This window comes from Budorcas taxicolor, unplaced genomic scaffold, assembly GCF_023091745.1.
Source record: "Budorcas taxicolor isolate Tak-1 unplaced genomic scaffold, Takin1.1 scaffold153, whole genome shotgun sequence".
In the NCBI taxonomy this organism is placed as follows: Eukaryota; Metazoa; Chordata; class Mammalia; order Artiodactyla; family Bovidae; genus Budorcas; species Budorcas taxicolor.
In genome coordinates this window covers 230052-249446 of record NW_026291620.1, presented here as the reverse complement: position 1 = coordinate 249446, position 19395 = coordinate 230052, and the positions used below count along the sequence as shown (strand labels likewise).

At 48.7% G+C, this 19395-nt stretch overlaps 3 protein-coding genes across 4 annotated transcripts; 1 reads left to right on the top strand and 2 right to left on the bottom strand.

The window, feature by feature from the left end:
• The first annotated feature begins 392 nt into the window (after positions 1-392).
• Positions 393-5745, top strand: LOC128071113 (hyaluronan synthase 3). The gene is made up of 3 exons (XM_052664077.1): positions 393-1028; positions 3899-4000; positions 4822-5745. The coding sequence occupies exons 1-3, from the start codon at positions 393-395 to the stop codon at positions 5743-5745; spliced, it is 1662 nt and encodes a 553-aa protein (XP_052520037.1).
• A 2974-nt stretch (positions 5746-8719) lies between these two features.
• On the bottom strand, positions 8720-11008 carry LOC128071112 (decreased expression in renal and prostate cancer protein). The gene has a single exon (XM_052664076.1). The coding sequence runs from the start codon at positions 11006-11008 to the stop codon at positions 9386-9388; it is 1623 nt and encodes a 540-aa protein (XP_052520036.1). The 3' UTR covers positions 8720-9385.
• LOC128071114 (chromosome transmission fidelity protein 8 homolog) lies at positions 11005-19386 on the bottom strand. 2 transcript variants are annotated; one of them, XM_052664078.1, is made up of 4 exons: positions 19298-19386; positions 12006-12063; positions 11624-11741; positions 11005-11229 (listed from the first exon to the last, which is right to left on the bottom strand). In XM_052664078.1, exons 2-4 carry the CDS (start codon positions 12026-12028, stop codon positions 11005-11007), a joined length of 366 nt encoding a protein of 121 aa, XP_052520038.1. In that variant the 5' UTR covers positions 12029-12063; positions 19298-19386. The 2 variants fall into 2 exon arrangements, with proteins under 2 accessions (XP_052520038.1, XP_052520039.1); XM_052664079.1 differs by lacking the exon at positions 19298-19386 and adding an exon at positions 18904-18949.
• Between the last annotated feature and the right edge of the window lie 9 nt (positions 19387-19395).

The window sequence follows — 19395 nt, the reverse complement described above, 5'->3', positions numbered from 1 at the left end:
TTGGGTTTAGCTAATGATAATAAATGCTGCTTTGAGTGCTTTATGTATATAACCCATTTAATCCTCAAAGATGTTAGGAGGTTAGTGCTGCAACACGCATTTTACAGATGAATAAACTAAGGCGTAGAACAGGCACACAGTAAGTGGCAGAGCTGAGGATTCTTGCCTGGAGAATCCCCTGGACAGAGGGGCCTGTCCTCTGCTACTAAACTACTACTACTACTGGTCTGGCTTTCGAGTCTCCAGTCCTAGTCATGCTCAATAAATGGTGATGGTTGTTATTAGTGGATCATTTCCCCAGTTCAAGGCCAGGTCCAGAGACCATGCCCCCATGGCCATTGACCAGAGAAGCTGCCTCCCGCTGACCCACTTCTCCCACCTTCTCCCACCAGATGCCGGTGCAGCTGACAACAGCCCTGCGCGTGGTGGGCACCAGTCTGTTTGCCTTGGCAGTGCTGGGTGGGATCCTGGCAGCTTACGTGACAGGCTACCAGTTCATCCACACAGAAAAACACTATCTGTCCTTTGGGCTGTACGGTGCCATCCTGGGCCTGCACCTGCTCATCCAGAGCCTGTTTGCCTTCCTGGAGCACCGGCGCATGCGACGGGCAGGCCGGACCCTGAAGCTGCCCTCCCCACTGCAGCGCTCGGTGGCGCTCTGCATCGCTGCGTACCAGGAGGACCCCGACTACCTGCGCAAGTGCCTGCGCTCAGCCCAGCGCATCGCCTTCCCCGACCTCAAAGTGGTCCTGGTGGTGGACGGCAATCGCCAGGAGGATGCCTACATGCTGGACATCTTCCACGAGGTGCTCGGTGGCACCGAGCAAGCTGGCTTCTTCGTGTGGCGCAGCAACTTCCATGAGGCGGGTGAGGGTGAGACGGAGGCCAGCCTGCAGGAGGGCATGGACCGCGTTCGGGACGTGGTGCGGGCCAGCACCTTCTCGTGCATCATGCAGAAGTGGGGAGGCAAGCGAGAGGTCATGTACACGGCCTTCAAGGCCCTTGGTGATTCAGTGGATTACATCCAGGTGAGGGTGCCTCCCTAGGTGTGTGTGGATGTGTGGATGTGTCCAGCCAGCCAGGTATATCTCCTGGGGAATTTTAGGTCCAGTCTAGGTGCCTTGGGTCGTGTACTTTCCTCCCCTACACTTCAGAAGGCAGTAAATACAGTAATTTTCAACAGCTGTCCTGGGGTCAAGAAGACCTAGGCGGGAATCTTGGATCTGTGGGTACTTAGCTATGTGCATCTGGGCAGGTCTCTGGACTCTGGGCAGGTCTGTGGATTGGTATCCCCAGAGTGGCAAACAAGTGTATAGAATTTACTTTATACCAGACACGGTTATAGGTACTTCATGTGTTTTAGTTCTTTTAATCTTCATAATATTCCTAGGGGATAGGTACCATGCTTATTTCTGCTTACAGAAACTGAGCCTGAAGTGCAGTTGCCTAACTTGCCTAATGTCACACAGCAGTAGTGAGCAGAGCCAGGAGTTGAGCCCAGGTCGTTTGTCCTTGTGCAATACTGCCTCACCATTGGCAGCATGGGGATGAGCCTCGTCATAAAGTGTGGGGAAGAGCCAAAAAGAATCATGCTCCAAAGCACTCAGACAGTTTTAGTTATGGGTTGATGAAAAGTCTCACTCTTTCTGGTGTCAAGTTCTTGTCTGTGAGGCGGAGGGACACAGGTGCGAATCACCCCCCAGCTCAGTGCTGCAGCCATCTTGGCAGGGCCAGGACCCCAACAGACCCTGCCTTGCTTCCAGCTGAAGCAGGCATTGACACCTCCTTGGAAATTTTATTATGTTGACAAGGTAACACAGCTCCAGTTTTCATATAACAAAACCTAGAGAAAACTGATCAAAGATTATGCATCTCAGTACCAAGTAGAAACTGACACCCAGGACCCAGATTTGTGGTCCAGCATCTGTTCCCCCTTCTCTGTTCCTGCCCTTCTCCACATATGCCCATCTCTTGAATGAGTAGCAGCTGCTGTGGTCGCCCACCTACGTACCAGCACAGTCTTGCTGACAGCATGTTGTGTACTCCAATATTTAAATTTTCTATACGGTACCCACCTAAAATTAGCTTGCTGCATATTTTTTTGTCTTGGCTGTTTGGAAAGTTGCACCCTCACATACGAGTTGGTACACCTGCCTCTTCCTGCCTTCCTAGGCCCAAGGGCCTCCTCAGCGCCAGAGAGGGAGGGCTGTGAGACAGGTCTTGATTCTGCAGTCTGTCTAGGGTCAAGGGGCCTTTGAGACTTGCCTGTGGACTCAGACGACTTAGAAAAAGCCCTTGAGCCCTGGCACAGGCTCAAGCCATAGTGACTGCTGTCTATTCCCTCGAAGCACAGGATCCCCTCAACCCTGCCCTCCCACACCTATTCCTTCCAGTGTGTTCTGGTGGGTCGGCACATGGGTTCACTGTCTGGGGCAGCCCTGGGCCTGCCTGTCAGTGAACACTCTGGATTTCAGTCTGCCTTCACGAGCCCGCTTAAGTTGTCTTTCCCCCTTCAGGAAATAACCCTGCTTCAGCCAGTGGGCAAGCCCAGGCAGCCGAGAGCGCTAGCCTTTCCTAACCTTGCTCAGTTGGAAAGACCTCCCTGGGGTGAAGGAAGTGCCGCAGTGTGAGGAATGAGAGAGTCAGGGCTGGAGTAGTTGTGTGACCAGCAGCGCTGGGAAGCTTGGCCTGTAAGCTGAGGAGGTTCTGGGAGTGTGGCCTGAGGCTCCTGTGACCTTCCCAGTTTGGGCCAGTACTGTAAGGCTGTCAGTGGGGAGGCAGGTCAGAGTGGCTGTGATGACTCCACCTGGTTCCCCTCAGCCCTCCCTCTGCTGCTTGTCTGCAGTCATTGAATCTTCCAGTATGGAGAGAGAAAGCAGAGGGTTGGAGTGCAGCCCCCTTCCTGCAGGCAAGTGGGCTCTCTCAGCAACTTCAGTAGAAGAATTCTAGGCTTTTGTAGACTCTGGGCTCATCTGTGGATACTGTTTCTTGCTCTGTCAGGGGTCAGGAAGACGGTTCCCTTACCCATTGGCTATTTGGGATTTTCACACCATCTCAATCATTTTCTAAAATGTAAACAAGGAGTCAGGCAATAGGGAAAGTGTTTGTAGTACAGGTTCAGCTATTAACAATAATGGGTCACCTAACAGAATCAAACCAGGAGTCTCCCATTGGAGGGGAGGGTGGGTGGGTAGGATTTGATCCAGGTTCTGAGTGGAGGAGCTGCTACCAGCTTCTAGGCCCATCCAGAGCTAGAATCTAGGTGAGAACAGCCCTTGGCTCTGCTGGACCCAAGTCTGGGAGACCTGGCCAACAGGGCACAAATGGCCGGGCAGCCACAATGGTGGGGCTCTGACTGGGCTAGATACACCGTCCACTTGGGCTGGCTGTCTAAGAGACTGAAACAGGGCAGTGCCGTTCGTGATGATCCCGTGAGCAAGCTTTGGTGGTAGCCTCTGGCAGGAGCCATTTCTCAGCCTTCTGAGCAATGCCTGCTGGCCTTGCTCGAGCCACAGTGCCTGTCAGTCTGATTTCAGTGACATTTTCCTTTCTTCCCAAGGACCCCAGAGAAATATATTAAGACCACTTCTGAGGAGCCTGGCTCAATCAGGGCTAAAGATCTGTCCAGTACTAGACACTTCTCCCTTTCTGGGCCCACCACTGAAAGTCCCCTGGGTTCCTCTCTCAGCCAAGCAGCTATCAAGTCGGTACCTGAACTCTCCTGTTTCTTACTTCCCTCGGTAATTCATCTCACCCCTTCTATTTGGCATAGATCTCTTTGTTAGTGGTTTGAAGTGTGTCTGGTGAAGGGGTTATGTCCCTCGGGCAGTGAGCCACCAGGGTGGGGTGGGTGGATGTATCTGTGTCAGAATGGACTGACAGCGCCTTCCTTCTGCAGGTGTGTGACTCTGACACTGTGCTGGATCCAGCCTGCACCATTGAGATGCTTCGAGTCCTGGAGGAGGACCCTCAAGTAGGAGGAGTCGGGGGAGATGTCCAAGTAAGAAGTAGCCAAGGATTCCTGGGGCTGGAGGGTCTGGATTCTTTCTGCTTCTTCATCTAATTGGATATACTAGGGAAGTGGGCATTTTGTTTTGGAGGGGGGTTTCCTCTTTGACAGTTTCATTGGTACCGAAAGGCTCATCTGCTACCCACCCACTTTCCTGCCTATTTCCACCAGGGGCAGGGGGCCAGAAAATTACTTGACTGGTATGTAGAGAGCCTGTACTGCTGGGAGGGGCACAGTGTTCTGAAGTCATCCATCCTAGAGGGTGCTTCCTTTTTGGCCAGTGGTGCAGCGAGCACCTCCAAAGTTAGACCCCCTGAAAAACGCTTGCTGCTGGGGACGTTGCACTGAAGAGCTCTGTGCGGTATGGTATGAATAAAGGGCCAGATCTTCTTCCAAGGGAATTGCTGGCAACATACTATGTCTTCCCAAGAAGCTTTCCAACTGCAGAAAGGGTCAGGATCGGGGGCTGGGGTGTTACTTTGCTTCTTTCTCAAGCCCTTCTCTCAGCCACCACCACAGGCTGCCTCCTGAGACTGAAGGTGGCTTTGGCTGCTAGAGCAACTTCATTGGGACAGTCGGTGCATATGACATAGAGGAGAGGCGAGGCTGGTGCTGAGAAGAGTTGACTGGGTGTGGTTGCCTCCTCTCAGCCTCTGGTTTCCCATCTCTGAGAGAGCTGGGACTTGTGGCCAGGAACCAGAGCAAAGGGCTACGGATCTCAGAGTGTAGGGAGGCCTGCTGTTCTCTGGTGTCTGTCTCCTGGGGCTCTCATCCTCAGGCAAGGAGGCCCAGAATCTCTGGTTCCCTTGCAGATCCTCAACAAGTACGATTCATGGATCTCCTTCCTGAGCAGTGTGCGGTACTGGATGGCCTTCAACGTGGAGCGGGCTTGCCAGTCCTACTTTGGCTGTGTGCAGTGCATCAGCGGGCCCTTGGGCATGTACCGTAACAGCCTCCTTCAGCAATTCCTGGAGGACTGGTACCACCAGAAGTTTCTGGGCAGCAAGTGCAGCTTTGGGGATGACCGGCACCTCACCAACCGAGTCCTGAGTCTCGGCTACAGGACTAAGTATACAGCTCGTTCTAAATGCCTCACGGAGACCCCCACCAAGTACCTCCGGTGGCTCAACCAGCAGACTCGCTGGAGCAAGTCTTACTTTCGGGAGTGGCTCTACAACTCTCTGTGGTTCCACAAGCACCACCTCTGGATGACCTACGAGTCAGTGGTCACAGGTTTCTTCCCCTTCTTCCTCATTGCCACGGTCATACAGCTCTTCTACCGGGGCCGCATCTGGAACATTCTCCTCTTTCTGCTGACAGTGCAGCTAGTGGGCATTATCAAGGCCACCTACGCCTGCTTCCTGCGGGGCAACGCAGAGATGATCTTCATGTCACTCTACTCCCTTCTCTATATGTCCAGCCTCCTGCCGGCCAAGATCTTTGCCATTGCTACCATCAACAAGTCTGGCTGGGGCACCTCTGGCCGAAAAACCATTGTGGTGAACTTCATTGGCCTCATCCCTGTGTCCATCTGGGTGGCAGTCCTCCTTGGGGGGCTGGCCTACACAGCTTACTGCCAGGATCTGTTCAGTGAGACAGAGCTGGCCTTCCTGGTCTCTGGGGCCATCCTGTACGGCTGCTACTGGGTGGCCCTCCTCATGCTGTACCTGGCCATCATCGCCCGGCGATGTGGGAAGAAGCCAGAACAGTATAGCTTAGCTTTTGCTGAGGTGTGATGCAGCCCCCAAGCAGAGCGGGAAGAGTGCAATGGGTAAGGGAGGGAAGGGGAATGGAAAAGACAGGGTGGGAGGGAGAGGGAGTGCTGTTTTAGTTTCTTAATGGTCCAAAGTGCAAAGAATGGTGACTGTTGTATGGCCTGGGACAGCTCTGTTTCGAGGAGGCAAGTCCAGTGCAGCGGAGGAGAGGCAGAGGAGGCACACTATTTTCAGGCCGCTTGTCTGTTGCCTCCACACATACAGGTGGCCTGTGGGCAAGATTCCATTTCCTCCCCTGAGATCCAGAGGGAACTCAGAAGTGTGCTAAAGCAAATAGTAAGTTCCATTCAGTGGCAACTTCTCACGGATGAGTGAGCAACAAGGGCCCATGGGAAGGGGTTCTCTTAGTCCACCTGAACACAATCAGAGGTGGTGGGAGTACTTCTGAGTGATCTGGGCCAGCTAGTAACATGTCCCCACCTCAATCTAATTATCAATGCAATAAGATTGTGCCTGAAATACAAGGCCCAGAAGCCTGATCTTTGGGCATCAGAAAACAGGGTCCGGGAATGGTGCTTTCTTATGTGAAGTACCTCATTCCGCATCTCAGCATCCCAAGGATGAGCCAGACTAGCAGGGAGTTAGCACTGTACTGTTTTTAAGTGTGTGCGTGCGTGTGTGTGTGTTAAAAAGGAAAGCTGGCCAGGAGGAACAAACATTGGTGGTGGTGGTGCTAAAAGCCATGGGTTACATGGAGGCTGGGAGCTGACTGTATTCTACCTGGAAATTGCCCAAACATCTATCTAGCTTAGCTTGTCTGTGATCTCTTCTGAGAAGGTAAGATGTTTTGGTCATCTACCAAGAAGATTAAACTGTAACGTGATGAGAAAGGAAGTGAAGACTTGGGTATTACAAGCCATATACTCCTGAATTCCTCTCTCAAATTCAGCTCTGAGTCTAAGCCAGCCTCCTCACTTGGCTTCCCTTCACAGTGGTAAGTCGCCTCTCCCACCCTCCTCCTCACCGAGTTGTTTTTCAAGTGGTGAGTGAGACAGAGCCTAGGGCTCTCATCGGCCCCTCTGCAGTAGGCCAGCCTGCCATCAGCATATGGGGGGAAAGCTATTAGGAGTCTCTGACCAAACTGGCTGCAGCCTGGAACTGCCTGGACAGGTTCCTTGGCAGCTGGACAGCACACATGACATTCAGGCTACAGTTCTTGACAATCACCTCTACTGGAAAGCTTTTCAGCATTCCCTATGTGAGCCCTCAGTCCAAGCTGGTCATCGTTGAGACTGTCCATTCTCCTCAGTGGCTTCTCCAGGGAATTCTTACAGCCAAGTTGTGGATAGTCACTACTGTACTTGCTTGCTCCTGTCCAGAAACCAAGCAAGGGGATGGAACTGGTATCTAAATTCTAAGGTTCTTGTCTTCTCTCATGCCTCTTGAGGATGTTTGATTTTCCTCTGCTTTTTTGGAGAGGGTGTGAGGGAAGGCCGTTTTCTACAGATTTGCAATGCACAAGCCTGCTCTGAGCTCTTGGGTTTAAAACCTGGGATACTGACTAAGCCTTGGACTTAAGGGTTGCTTGCTCCAGTGTGCTCTCTCTCCAAACGTCCACTCCAGAGGGCCTGCTGACCTGTCAGAACCAGCACCAAGGTGGAGAGTAGTTGAGGGGCAAGCCTCTAGTGTGCCCAGGTGCTGCCCACAAAAGAACTAGGTGCACTCTGAGCCAGACTGGCAAACCCTGGTGCTTCCCTTCGTTGCCCGCCAACTCGTGGGTTTTCCAGGTGCGCCAACACTGCTGCGTCGCATAGGCCTCCAGTTTCTAGAAGACTGTTGGTTGACATCAGGCCTAATCCAGAAGGCTAGGAAGAGGCAGCAGGCATTTGCTAAAGGCAGTTGTTCCGGGCTCTTCCGTGTTTTTGCTGGCCAAGAAGTAAACTATTTTGAGCACTACAGTGGAGGAAATCCGGTCAGCCAACTGCAGAGCTCAGACTTCACTAAGGGCTTGTTTTTCTTCAGCTTTTACTTGAAGGTTAACGTGGGATGGACTCCCGGATGGAGAACTCTAGGCAGTCCTCCTCTCAGCTCTGCCTTGCACTTTGAGATTATCAACTTTTCCCAGGTCGAGCAGGCAGGTACAAGTAAGTGGGCTCACAACGTTTGACCTCGACTGGTTTTTCTAAGTTATTTTGTACATTTTTCAGCAGCGAAACCAAACTGGGTCTTCAGCTTTATTCCCGTTTCTTGCAAGGGAAGAGCCTTTATACAATTGGACACATTTTGGTTTTTCCTCAATGAGAATTTTAACCCTCTTTTGTATTATTTCTACAATTTGTAAACATATTTATTTTTACTTTTTTTTTTTTTACTTTCTGGTGAAATTTTTTATACTGCACTTATTTGTCAAAATAAAGTATCTCACTTAAGGCTGGTATCTCTGAACTCCTCCTTCCCTCTTTGAACTAATGAAAGCTCTTTAATTCAGTTCCAAGATGGGTATTTGAGGCAGAACTAGTTTTGTCAAGGTAATTCCAATGAACTCAGAAGCAGGTAAGTTATCAAAGCTGCCTCTGGACCTGGGGAATTCCAGTAGGCCTGCTTAGTAACTACACACCTGTGGTGGCTTAGTTTTTACTGTAGAGGATGCATAGGGTCTTTGGAGAAATTACTAAGCCAATGAGTTAGCCCTAGCTACCCAGTTAAGGCTAAAAACCAAAGCTTGCTTCCTCCTTAAATGAAAGTATATTATCTGAGAGGTCATGGAGGATTGTGGCCAAGCTGAAACAATGAAAAGCAGTGGGTAAACTTCCTTCCCTGTGGAACAGGTAATAAAAAGGGAGTGAAATCAACAGCCCTCTCGTCTCATTTATTAAAGAAACAGTAAGAAAAGATACAATGCGGGAAAAACACCAACCATCCTTTCACATCAGGCTGGACAAAGCACAGTGATTTCTCCCCTTTATCCCCCACCCCCACCCCAATTCCCATAATCCCATCCACATCAGTTTAATCTTGAGGTTCTTTGATTGGGAGTACCAGTGGAGAGGGAGTTGGATGAGCAGTGGAGCCTTGGTTCTGGCTTCCTCTAAGTCCCAGGAGAAGGAAGCTGCAGACCCAGTCAGTCAAGCGGATGCTGTATTTGGTGGCTCTCTGAAGTGGCTGCACTTCCCTGTTCTGTGTTCAAGTCCGCGGGGGAAGAAGGTATGGCAGTGGAGGATGACCAGGTCAGTGTTGCAGAAGCATGGTCCTTTCACCAACACAACATTTCTAGAGAGCAGTGAGCTCATTCTCCAGTGGTGAGCAGGGGACTATGTATGAATTGGGACCTGCAGGCCAATGTATCCCTGAGGAAAGGTCCACAAGAACAATTCAAGAACTAGTTAAGAAACAAGGGGCAGAAAGCTGTGGGACAAAAGCACAGCAGGCTCCTGAAGGCTGGAGATTCCTTCTCTCAAGGTGGGATCATTCCCACCTGCCAAAGTCCACATCCCACAGTTACAAAGTTCCTTCAGTCAAGAAAGACGCCGAGTGGGGAAAAAGGCTCATTTGAACCTGAGCCCCAGGTATGTACTTCAGATTGTAGTTCCGTATCTACTACTTCACCTGTCCAGAACCACAGTGCCTGGAAACCAAGGTGGTCCTGGAGAGAAAATGGTGTTTAAGGGGGTAACATTCCATTTGGGTACATTGCAGCCATCGGCCCCCCTGGTCTGGGGAAAGCAGCTGGGTTTGTGCCAGGGAGGCTCCCTACTCTAGGAAATGGAACCAAAGTCTTGCTCACAGGGCCATTCATTCTTGGAAAGGAAGCTGGGTTTACACCCAGGGCCCCAGTTGGCCTTGCAAAAGGAGCTGGGTTGATACCCACAGGGCCTGCTGGTGAAGAGCCTAGGGGCCCTGGAGCTGGCCTGGGGAAGGTAACCTGACCAGGGCCTAACGGGCCAATAGACCTGGGGAAGGTAGCTGGACTTGGACCCTGTAAGCCAGTGGCCCTTGGGAAGTTAGCTGGGTTGGGGCCTAGTGGCCCAGAGGCTCTTGGGAAAACTGCTGGACTTGAACCCTGGAGGCCAGCAGACCTCTGGAAGTTAACTGGGTTTGAAGCCAAGGTGTTAGAAGACTGAGAGAAGGCAGCTGGGTTCAACCCCCCTGCACCTGTCCCCCTTGGAAAGGGATTAGCATTTACTCCCATAGGACCAGCAGGCCTTGCAAAATGAGCTGAATTAGGGCCAACAGGGCCAGGAGCCCTTGACAGGGGAGATGGATTTGGCCCTGGAAGGCCAATTCCCCGAGAGCCAGGCCCTGAATTTGGGCCTATGGGGCCAGGAAATCTGGCCATGGAAGATGGGCTTGTGCCCATGTTTCCAGAAGCCTGTGAGAAAGAAGCTGAATTTGCTCCTAAAAGACCTGCTGCTCTCAGAATGGGAGCAAGATCTAGGCCTTGAGGCCCAGCCATTCTTAAGTTAAGACCAGATCCTGTGCCCAAGAGGCCACCTGCTCTGGCATCCAGATTAGGGCCTGGGCCCAGGCCACCTGCCCTTGGATTAGGCCCAAGGCCTGGGCCCAGGCCACTTGATCTTGGGTTGGGCCCAAGGCCAGGACCTGGAAACATACTTGACCTCGGGGCAGGGTTTGTACCTACAAAGCCTGACCTCAGACTGGGACTCGGTCCAGGGCCCAGGCCAACAGGTCTAGGATTGGGGGGACCATTTCCAGGAGTCAACAGGACACCTGCTCTCAGGCTGGGTCCAGATCCAGGGCCCATGGGGCCACCACTTCTGGGGTCAGGACCTGTTCCCAGAAGACCACTTGGCCTTGGGTTGGACACCGGACCTGGCCCTGGGAGACCCCCTAGCCTTGGGTTAGACAGAGGCCCTGGGCCTGGAAGAGCCCCTGCCCTAGGATTCAGAGCTGACCCTGGGTTTGGGCCCAAGAGACCAGCCGGCCTTGGGAAAGAAACTGCACCTGTGCTAGTGGGGTTCATCCCTCTTGGAAAAGAAGCCAGGCCCGGGTCACGAGCACCAGCAGGGAAAGGTGCTGGACTTGAAGCCAGTGAGCCTGATGAAGTGGGAAAAGGAGAGGGGTTCCTTGGAAATGGGGCCAAATTTCCACCAAGAGAACTGCTTGCCATAAGGAAGGGATCTGAGTTCAAACCCAGTGGGTGGCCTGTGTTTAGAACAGGACCCCCCTGGGGTCCCAGGGAACCGTCCAGCCGTCCTCGAGGTGGCAGGGGGGCACGAGTCCAAGGAGTTGGCCGCTCTCGAGGGAAAATCCGAGGTTCTTTCATACTTTCTTGGGGACGTTGGTGATGATGGGCTTGGGGCGAGTTTTGAAAAGGATCTTGTTTTTGATGAGTGCTGTCACCAGGTACCGGGTGCCACTCTCGCAGCCGAGTTCATCACAATCCTGCTCCCCGGGAGTGTGTTTCACAAGGACGGCAAAAGGTTTCTCCAGGTGGATGATTTTCCCATACAGGATATGATGCCCCACGATCAGCACAGGGATTCCCTTTGGCAGAACAAGAATGAGATGCCTAAGGTTCAGGGCAAAGTCATGATATCCAAGTGCCTTCCAGAGATGCTCTCAGGAGACGATGCTGGCACCTCCACTCCCTCTACCACTGCTGGGAAGCCACAACGGACAACCCACCCTCATATCCTTTTTCCTCTTTCCGGCCCCAGGTAAGAGAATTGCTACTTTCAGAACTGTGACCTTTCCAGATTCCCCAAAGCTAAATTACCCTGCTACTGCAGAGGTCGGGGGTGGGGGGGAGAACAAGTGGGGCTTGGCTAGACCCTGAATAACAAACCTGAGGGCAGTCCTCACTGTGGGTCCTGGGAGCACCACCTTGGTGTAGCTTGCTTTCCTGAGGCATTAGGCAGGGAAAGAAAAGTCCCCTCACCTCAGTGGTGTAATGTAGGTCTCCCAGGAGGTTTCCAGCTAATCCAGTGCTGTGGCGAGCCTCGATCTCCCCCTGTAGTTCCATCAGCACCCATTCTGCCAGGCCTCCAGCCCCAGCACTGCAAGCAAAGGGCTGGCGGTTACACTATTTTGGAGGGGTGAAGGATGAATCATAGTGTCCTACACCACCATTCAAGGCCCAAGGGAACTCCTTGTTGAGCAAAAATTCTTGGGAAATTGGGCAGTGCCACGCACTGAACTCAAAACTGAAAGGCTGGGATTTGTGCTGGATGCATCTGAGGACCCCAATTCTTTCAGGGAAATTTCAAACCTATATAGACTTGATCATTCAAGCTAAATTAAAACCCTCAAAATTTACTCACCTGGAAATAACAATCTGCACCATGAGCTTTACGTCTTCAAAAAGCAACGGAGAAGAAGCTGTAGAGAAAAAATATATTTTTTAGGATAATCATAACGAATACTGTGTGCCAGGCACTTTCTAAATGCTTTAGACACATTTAATTTCATTCCCGTAACAACTCCATAGCATGTACATTTTTTAAACTGGTATTATACATAGAGAATTCCTTCAGATCACCAAGGGTCAACTACAGTGTGGAAAGTTAATAGGTACCACGGTGTGTTCAAGGTCACATAGCTACTAGTCAACTAGCCAAGATTTGAACCCAAGACATATACTGCAGAGCCCACCCTCTCGTCAGTATGCTAACTTGCCTTTCTCAGGGGCGTTATATTTTCCATTCTGTGTATGTCTAAAAAACTAAGGAATTATTTTAGATTTAACTTTTTTCTTTGGTGATGGTGTAAGTAGATGTTTGCCACTTTGGTTATATTTCAAGATTCAAAGGATCTTGAAAAGCTGAGAGAACGGAAAAGGTCCTTCAGACTTTAGTGAATGGTAAAGCTTATTTCTAACGTGATTCTCATCAAACACATTGCCCATCTTTCATTTAGACACTAAAACAACCCTGATGCTTAATCCTTCATTTTATACAATGGCCCCACCTGGTGGCAAGTTTGCAGAATGAGTTAAAATGGGACATTTTTGCCTGTAACTGGCTTCTTATACTTGTCTTCCTAAGAAAGGTAGATTAACGGGGGGACTAAAGGGATGGGGGATCTAAACTATGACTTCTGTACAAATCTTTCCAATGAATAGATGAAGCCTAGTGCAAGGTTACAGATCAGTGTTTACCAACTGTAGAACAAGTTAATAGGTATGATTATTGTGCTCACCATTAGCAAACACCTGCTTAAACAGCTTTCCTTACTGACATGTCAATCTTTGTTTTGGATCTCCAGGGAAAAGTATCAATATACTGCCAGCAGCCCTGTAAGACAGCAGAAGCTCTTTCTCTTGAGCACCAAACACACTTTGGAACCATGCGGCCGGTCAATTACTGGACTTCAAGTATAAACAGCAGCTATTATTTATTCCAGAGAAGGCAGTGGCACCCCCAATCCAGTCCTCTTGCCTGGAAAATCCCATGGATGGAGGAGCCTGGTAGGCTGCAGTCCATGGGGTCGCTAAGAGTCAGACACGACTGAGCGACTTCACTTTCACTTTTCACTTTCATGCATTGGAGAAGGAAATGGCAACCCACTCCAGTGTTCTGGCCTGGAGAATCCCAGGGACAGGGGAGCCTGGTGGGCTGCCATCCATGGGGTCACACAGAGTTGGACACGACTAAAGCGACTTAGCAGCAGCAGTATTTATTTAATTTTTACTATGAATCAGATCCTGTGCATATATATTATGGGTGGTATCTCATTCAACTACTGTGAGACAGGGACCTCCCCGTATTTTGCAGATAAAAGTTACTGAGGGATATACTCTTGCTTATATGTGGCACAAACACAGCTAGCAGGTAGCAGAGCCAGTGTAAAATCGTAGGCCATCCGACTTCACACTTGTAATCAATACCTCTCAAACAGGGAGAAAACCAAGCGAGGACAAAAAGGCACGAAAGCATCAGGCAGGCGCTGCTTACATGCACTTAGCAAGAGCTACATCCAGAGGCATGCTTCAATACGCCAGGCCTGCTGCAGCACCGCCAAGTGTGGTACCCCTGACCACAGGTAATACACTGGCTCAGGCGAACAGAGGTCTGACAGGTAAGAAGGCCCTACCTCCACCGTCAGCAGACCAACCAAAGCACTTTCAATATTCTCCCAAGGTCTCCTGAAGGAGAAAGACTAACAATTTAAAATTAGAAGCCCTAAGTTCAGGTTCCAGCCTGACGTGTGGACACTCAGCACATACAAGTCACTGTGGGGCTAAAACCTAGACTGTCGGCTTCATTTAACTATTACAAAGACCAAATATTATAAGATGTGGAACTGCTTTAAAAGACTAACATATAGCTAATTTTTCAAAGGATAAGTAAATCAGCATTTCTACATTATAACTATAAAACTTAAGAGCATGGTAGGTACATTTTAGCCATAAATCAAAAAGGCTCAATAACTGAAACTGAAGTTGTGATGTTTCTAAGGGTTAATAAATACATGTTGATCAAGAAAGAGTTCTTGTGAGTTTTTAAAATTGTATTTATTTTTTGACTGATAACTGCTTTACAATATTTGTTTGATTTAAATAAACTTCTGGTGACTGATGATACAGTGTATTTTCCCTGATAAGTGCAAGTGATAATAAAATACAGGGAGTTTCAGAGAAGCAATAAAGTGTTCACAGAGATACACATTTTAGGAAAATCACGGCAGGGAAGGAGATTAATCTTTAAGACTTCTGACTCTAAGGTAGGAATGTATGGACTGTTTAGAAAAAGGGGATGTATTAATATTAATAGAAATATTTTTGGTGCATTCCCTATTTCCTGGACAGTCTCCTGCCAGAACAAGAATTCAAAATAGTGGCCTACTTAGGGCTTTCATTGCCATGGGCCTGGGTCAGAGAACTAAGAGCCCACAAGCTGCGAAGTGTGGCCAAAAAAGCTAAATAAATAAAAACAAAAACCAGAAAAAAAGTGGTCGAAGTCGATAAAGGAAAACAGATGCCTGGTAGCTGGGTCAGAGTAGCTGCACCTCCATACTTGTTGCTATTGCTTCAACAAGCCTACACAGCTCTCTATCCACTTACGTAGGCGGCCCTGCCTGAGTACACCTATTGATACAGGCAGGCAGCTAGCAATTCTCCTAAAAACAAAAATCCTGTGACCTAAACACTTTAGACCTAGACCTAATGAGGCTGGAGATGTGACGACAAATGAAGTTCACACCCAGCTCGCAGGAGTCTAGCTCATAGGAACCCGTGGACTGATATGGCTGTATTTACGTACATGGGGGTGTATTTACCAAGTTGGTATTAATAAATAATGCAGGGGAACTCATCCCTTTGAATTTTAAAATTCTCCTTCAGCACCATAAAATATCCTATTGGCTGAATCAGATTATTCTTTTTCTTGCTCCATGCTCTAAACAGCTGTTCTTAAAACTAGGTATGTTTACCTGGGCACTTCACTAATAACACACGTAATGGAGGTGCATTTCACCCAGTGTGGAGATAACTAAAAAAAACATGAGAACATGCAGTCCAATCTGTCCCCATCCCCTTGAGAGCAGGCAGAGCAAGTTAGTAGGAAAACAAAGAGGTGAAGAAGTAAAATACAAGTCAAATCCTGTTGGTAACAAGTAACATTATAATGAAAAATTTCTGTAAAACAAAGAAATTTCTAAGTCTTCAGTTTCAATTCATTCCAACTTTTACAAATAACCAAAGCAACTTTTAAATGTCTGTTCTAAGGTACTGCTTGTGTAGAAACTGCAGCTGTTATCAAGAGCAATATCTGAAGGCACAGTTTGACCAATGTACCATATCAAATCACGAAACTAAAAGTCAATGGAAAAGATTGCCCAGCACCTCTCTCAACAGCCTTGAGTTTAATCCCAGATTTAGACAGGATCAACTGTCTTTGGTTAAGAATAGTAATTCCAAGTTCCTGTAGAGCCAGAAGAATTTTATGATCTCACTTTTCAAAAAGATGTTTAAATTCAATGTATTTCAGAGTGGAGTCTCCAAGGCCACGACTACAGTATGAACTTGGAGATGGAAGGTATGGAAAAAACCAAACACCTTTTCCCTGCAATGAATTATTTTGACTCCCTATCCTCTCTTATAAAAGGGGAAATTTTTTTCTAAGTTTTTGAGGCTGTTACATGGCTAAATAAATACATATGTTCTGTACTCATTAGTCAAATGACTTTAGCTATGTAAAAGAAACTTTTTAAAAAGCATTGTGTACATTTTAACTCCTATCTTTTTCCTTTATGGAAAGACAAAAACAAAATGTCTTTTGGGGGAGGCTTAAAGATTTCTGGAAATAGTATCTAAAATTTTTTTAGAAATATCTGAGGTTACCTCAGATCATTCCCAATCTTAAGACCTGGAGTTATTTTGGAGGTTACAAGTAAAGCTGAAACACTGTTGTTTCTTAAGACAGTAGTCCCGATGACTTCAAGAGGCCTGAACAAACTACAGAGTAGCAAAGGAATCCCTTCTTCTCAAAACAAATGCATACTCACAATGGGAGCCCTAATTAAAACTCAAAAGGTTTGTCTGAAATCAGACCAAATCTGGGATATATCTTAACTGTCATTTTGAAGTCAGTTACTATTAAAGTTATTAAAAACCTGAAAAATCAAAGTGCCACCAGTTTCTTAATTAGGAAGAAAAGTTCAGGCAAGGCATTACATTTTTAATACAGAAAGCTTCATTTCTTATATAGCTAAACCTCTCTGAACATTTCCCTGGATTTTTTTTCATCCTGCAAACAAGGCACTGTCTGTCACTGCCTTTTTACAGTGAGGAAACAAGCGCAGAGAAGCTAAAGGTTAAGTAACTGGTCTAACACCTGAGAGTGGCTGCTGCGGAATATGACCTGACTGTAACTCCCCCACAACCCATCCTTTCCTGCGGTCCTCTCACATAGCACCCCCGCCACCCACCATGCCTGACGTCTATAGAGGAACTTGCTTTATAAACACTGCCTTTCTCACAGCATCTACCACCGGATGGCAAATAAACCACCTATGAGGAAAATCTTACACACTGCCACTATGACATCTGTGGCGTAGGCAGCTGAAATCAAGCAAGCCTGCTTTTCATCATATTCAATTGATGAGGCTTAAGTTTCTAAAATCCCTAGAGATGTACTCAAGGTCAGCTCCAGGATTCAAAATTATTGCCCAAACCGGTTTCCTTAATGTTAGACAAAGTCAGTCAGAAGAACAGAGCATTCTTTCTCACTGACTCATCTAATCTACAAAATTTTTTATCCATCGGTTTCTGAATTGTTAATATTACTAAGTGCTTAACAGAGAATAGCAATGAGCAAGGATCGTTAATAATGGTAACAGCTCCCAAAATAAGATATAGCAGAAAGTGTGGTATGTACGGTATTAAACAGAACATGCAGCTTTTATGGAAACAATGGGCTCTGACTCAATGGTTTAACCCAACTACACAGAATTAAATTTTATTAGAGCTAAAGTCTTTTTAAAATTTTCATTAGGTCCTTACAAATTTATATTTGCAAATTGCTGGGCCAACAATTAGCATTTATTGAGTCCTTATTCAGTCCCAAGGACTTTTCTGTGTTCAGGGATTTAGTGAGAATTCATTGTCAGAACTGCCTTCTGAGTCTACCATCTTTCTAGCCTATGTATGATGGAGGTAATGTAATCTTATGTCACAGTTTCTCCACCAATAAACTTAACATAAAAAGAACCTATCTCAAAAAGGTTGTTTTATTAAATGAAGTTATGAATGTAAAGTCCTTAGCATGTGCCTAACATATGGTAAAACTTAGGGTCAAGCTATTGATTACCTGGAGGAACATGGCATTTTCTTAGTATATGCCCAATAGAATGACTTTACACTACTGTTTAATTATTATTTTAATCTTTATAGTGGACTAAAACATCCTATAAAAGCAGCATGTTGGAAGAATAAAGTCGTTTACTTTATTGATGGGAGAACAATTCAAACATGGCAGGCAGGGTTTACCAAGCTGCTTCAGGGATTAAGTTCTGGAAGGTTTTCTTCTCTAAGCATGGTAGCTATTTCTCTGTGTGCCTTTCCAGCAAAGGAACAATTCATGAACTTTTACATACAACTGGATACAGATTACTTTTATTAGCAGTGTTACTGTGGTTTTGTGACTGATAGGGATAATCTAAGTTTCAAGGGAAGACCTTGTCTCTTGACAGACTTATTAAGTGATAAAATCCAGTTTCTAAATGAAAAGCCTGCTCTCCTCCGACAAGGGGCCATGGAGGGTAGGTGGAACTGAATGCTTCCGAACTTTTCATTAGTGACCAGTGTGTTCAAAAACGTGTGTGGACACTATGCATACATGTGGGACTTTCCCATCACGTTTTAAGATTCCCATGATGGAGGGAATCAATTACTGGTATTCGCAGACAATAGGTAGAAAAGATGGCTTCAGTCGTTCTTACTCCAGTTTTCTCCATCTTCTGCTACTCTGCGGCCCCATCTACCCTTCCTCCTTTTACTGCCCTGAGCCCCTCCCTTGCCCAAAGTCCCTTCCTGTCTAGCTCTGTTTGAGGTCTCCCTCTATACTGGATTTCCCTCCCACGAGCCCCATCTTCACCATCTCCCCTGACCCCCTCCTCCTCTCCCTGGAAATTGAGCTACAAGCACTTCCTATGTCTAGCCCCTCCCACTTTCTGGGACTTCTCCGTCCGCTTCCCCTCTCTTCCCCACCCCCACCCCATGACCCCCCCCCCCCCGACTTTCTCTAGGACCTCTTACCAAGACTTTCTCCTACCTCCCAAGGAAACTATATTTTAAACTCCACCCTCCAACCCCAGAATGGTCTTTCCAAACCGTTCACCCTCCTAAAGATCGCTCTAAACGTTATTCCTCTACCACCCTCATCTTCCAAATCGTTACCTATGTCCCCCAATTCTTAAGTACTTCGCTCCTCCAGGACCCGACTCCACCCCACTCTTCTCCGGCCTCTCACTCCACTCACAAAAGCAGCTGGATCACTCTCCAGTCTCTTCCTTCCAGTCACCCTCCCAACTACCGCTCCCAATAGCCTCTTCCCCCCAAGATTTAAAAATGTCCCCTCCAAAGAACTCACGGTCCTACCCCCCGCTTAGACCCTTTCTGATGTTCCCGCTACTTCCTGGGTTCCAGGTCTCCCCCACTCTCGCAAGCATCCCGTGCTGGGTTCCCTCCCCACCCAGGGAAAAGCCCCTTCCCGCACATACCTCGAGATTCCGGCCCGCGCTGCCCCCTTCTCCGTCCTCCGCCCGCGCTCGGCCACTCTTTCCGCCCTTCTCCCGCTCCGCCCAGCTCGCTCCCTTCCCTCCGCCTTCCGACTCCGCACCGCTCCCTTCTCCGCAATTCCCGGCTCTCCTACCCCGAGGGCGCCTCTGGGTCGCCCCCACCTCTGCGCGGCCCTCCCCGCTCCCCTCCCCCTTCCCGGCCTCCCCTCCCCCGCCCGCTGCTCCCCGCCCCTCAGCTCGCCATTCTTCCCCTCGAGCCGCGCGCCCCGCCCGGCCCCAGCTTCCTAGCTTCCCGCTCCCTCGCACCCTCGCCCCCCCATCCCCGGCTCAGCCCTCGCTCCCCGCGGCCTCCCGCGCTCCCTGCCCGCGGCCTGACCTGCAATGGCGGCCGCCGATCGCGGCGCCGCGCGGCCAACGGGCGACAACCGAACCTCCCGCCGCCGTCGCCGCCGCCGCGAGCACTGCCTGCGCACT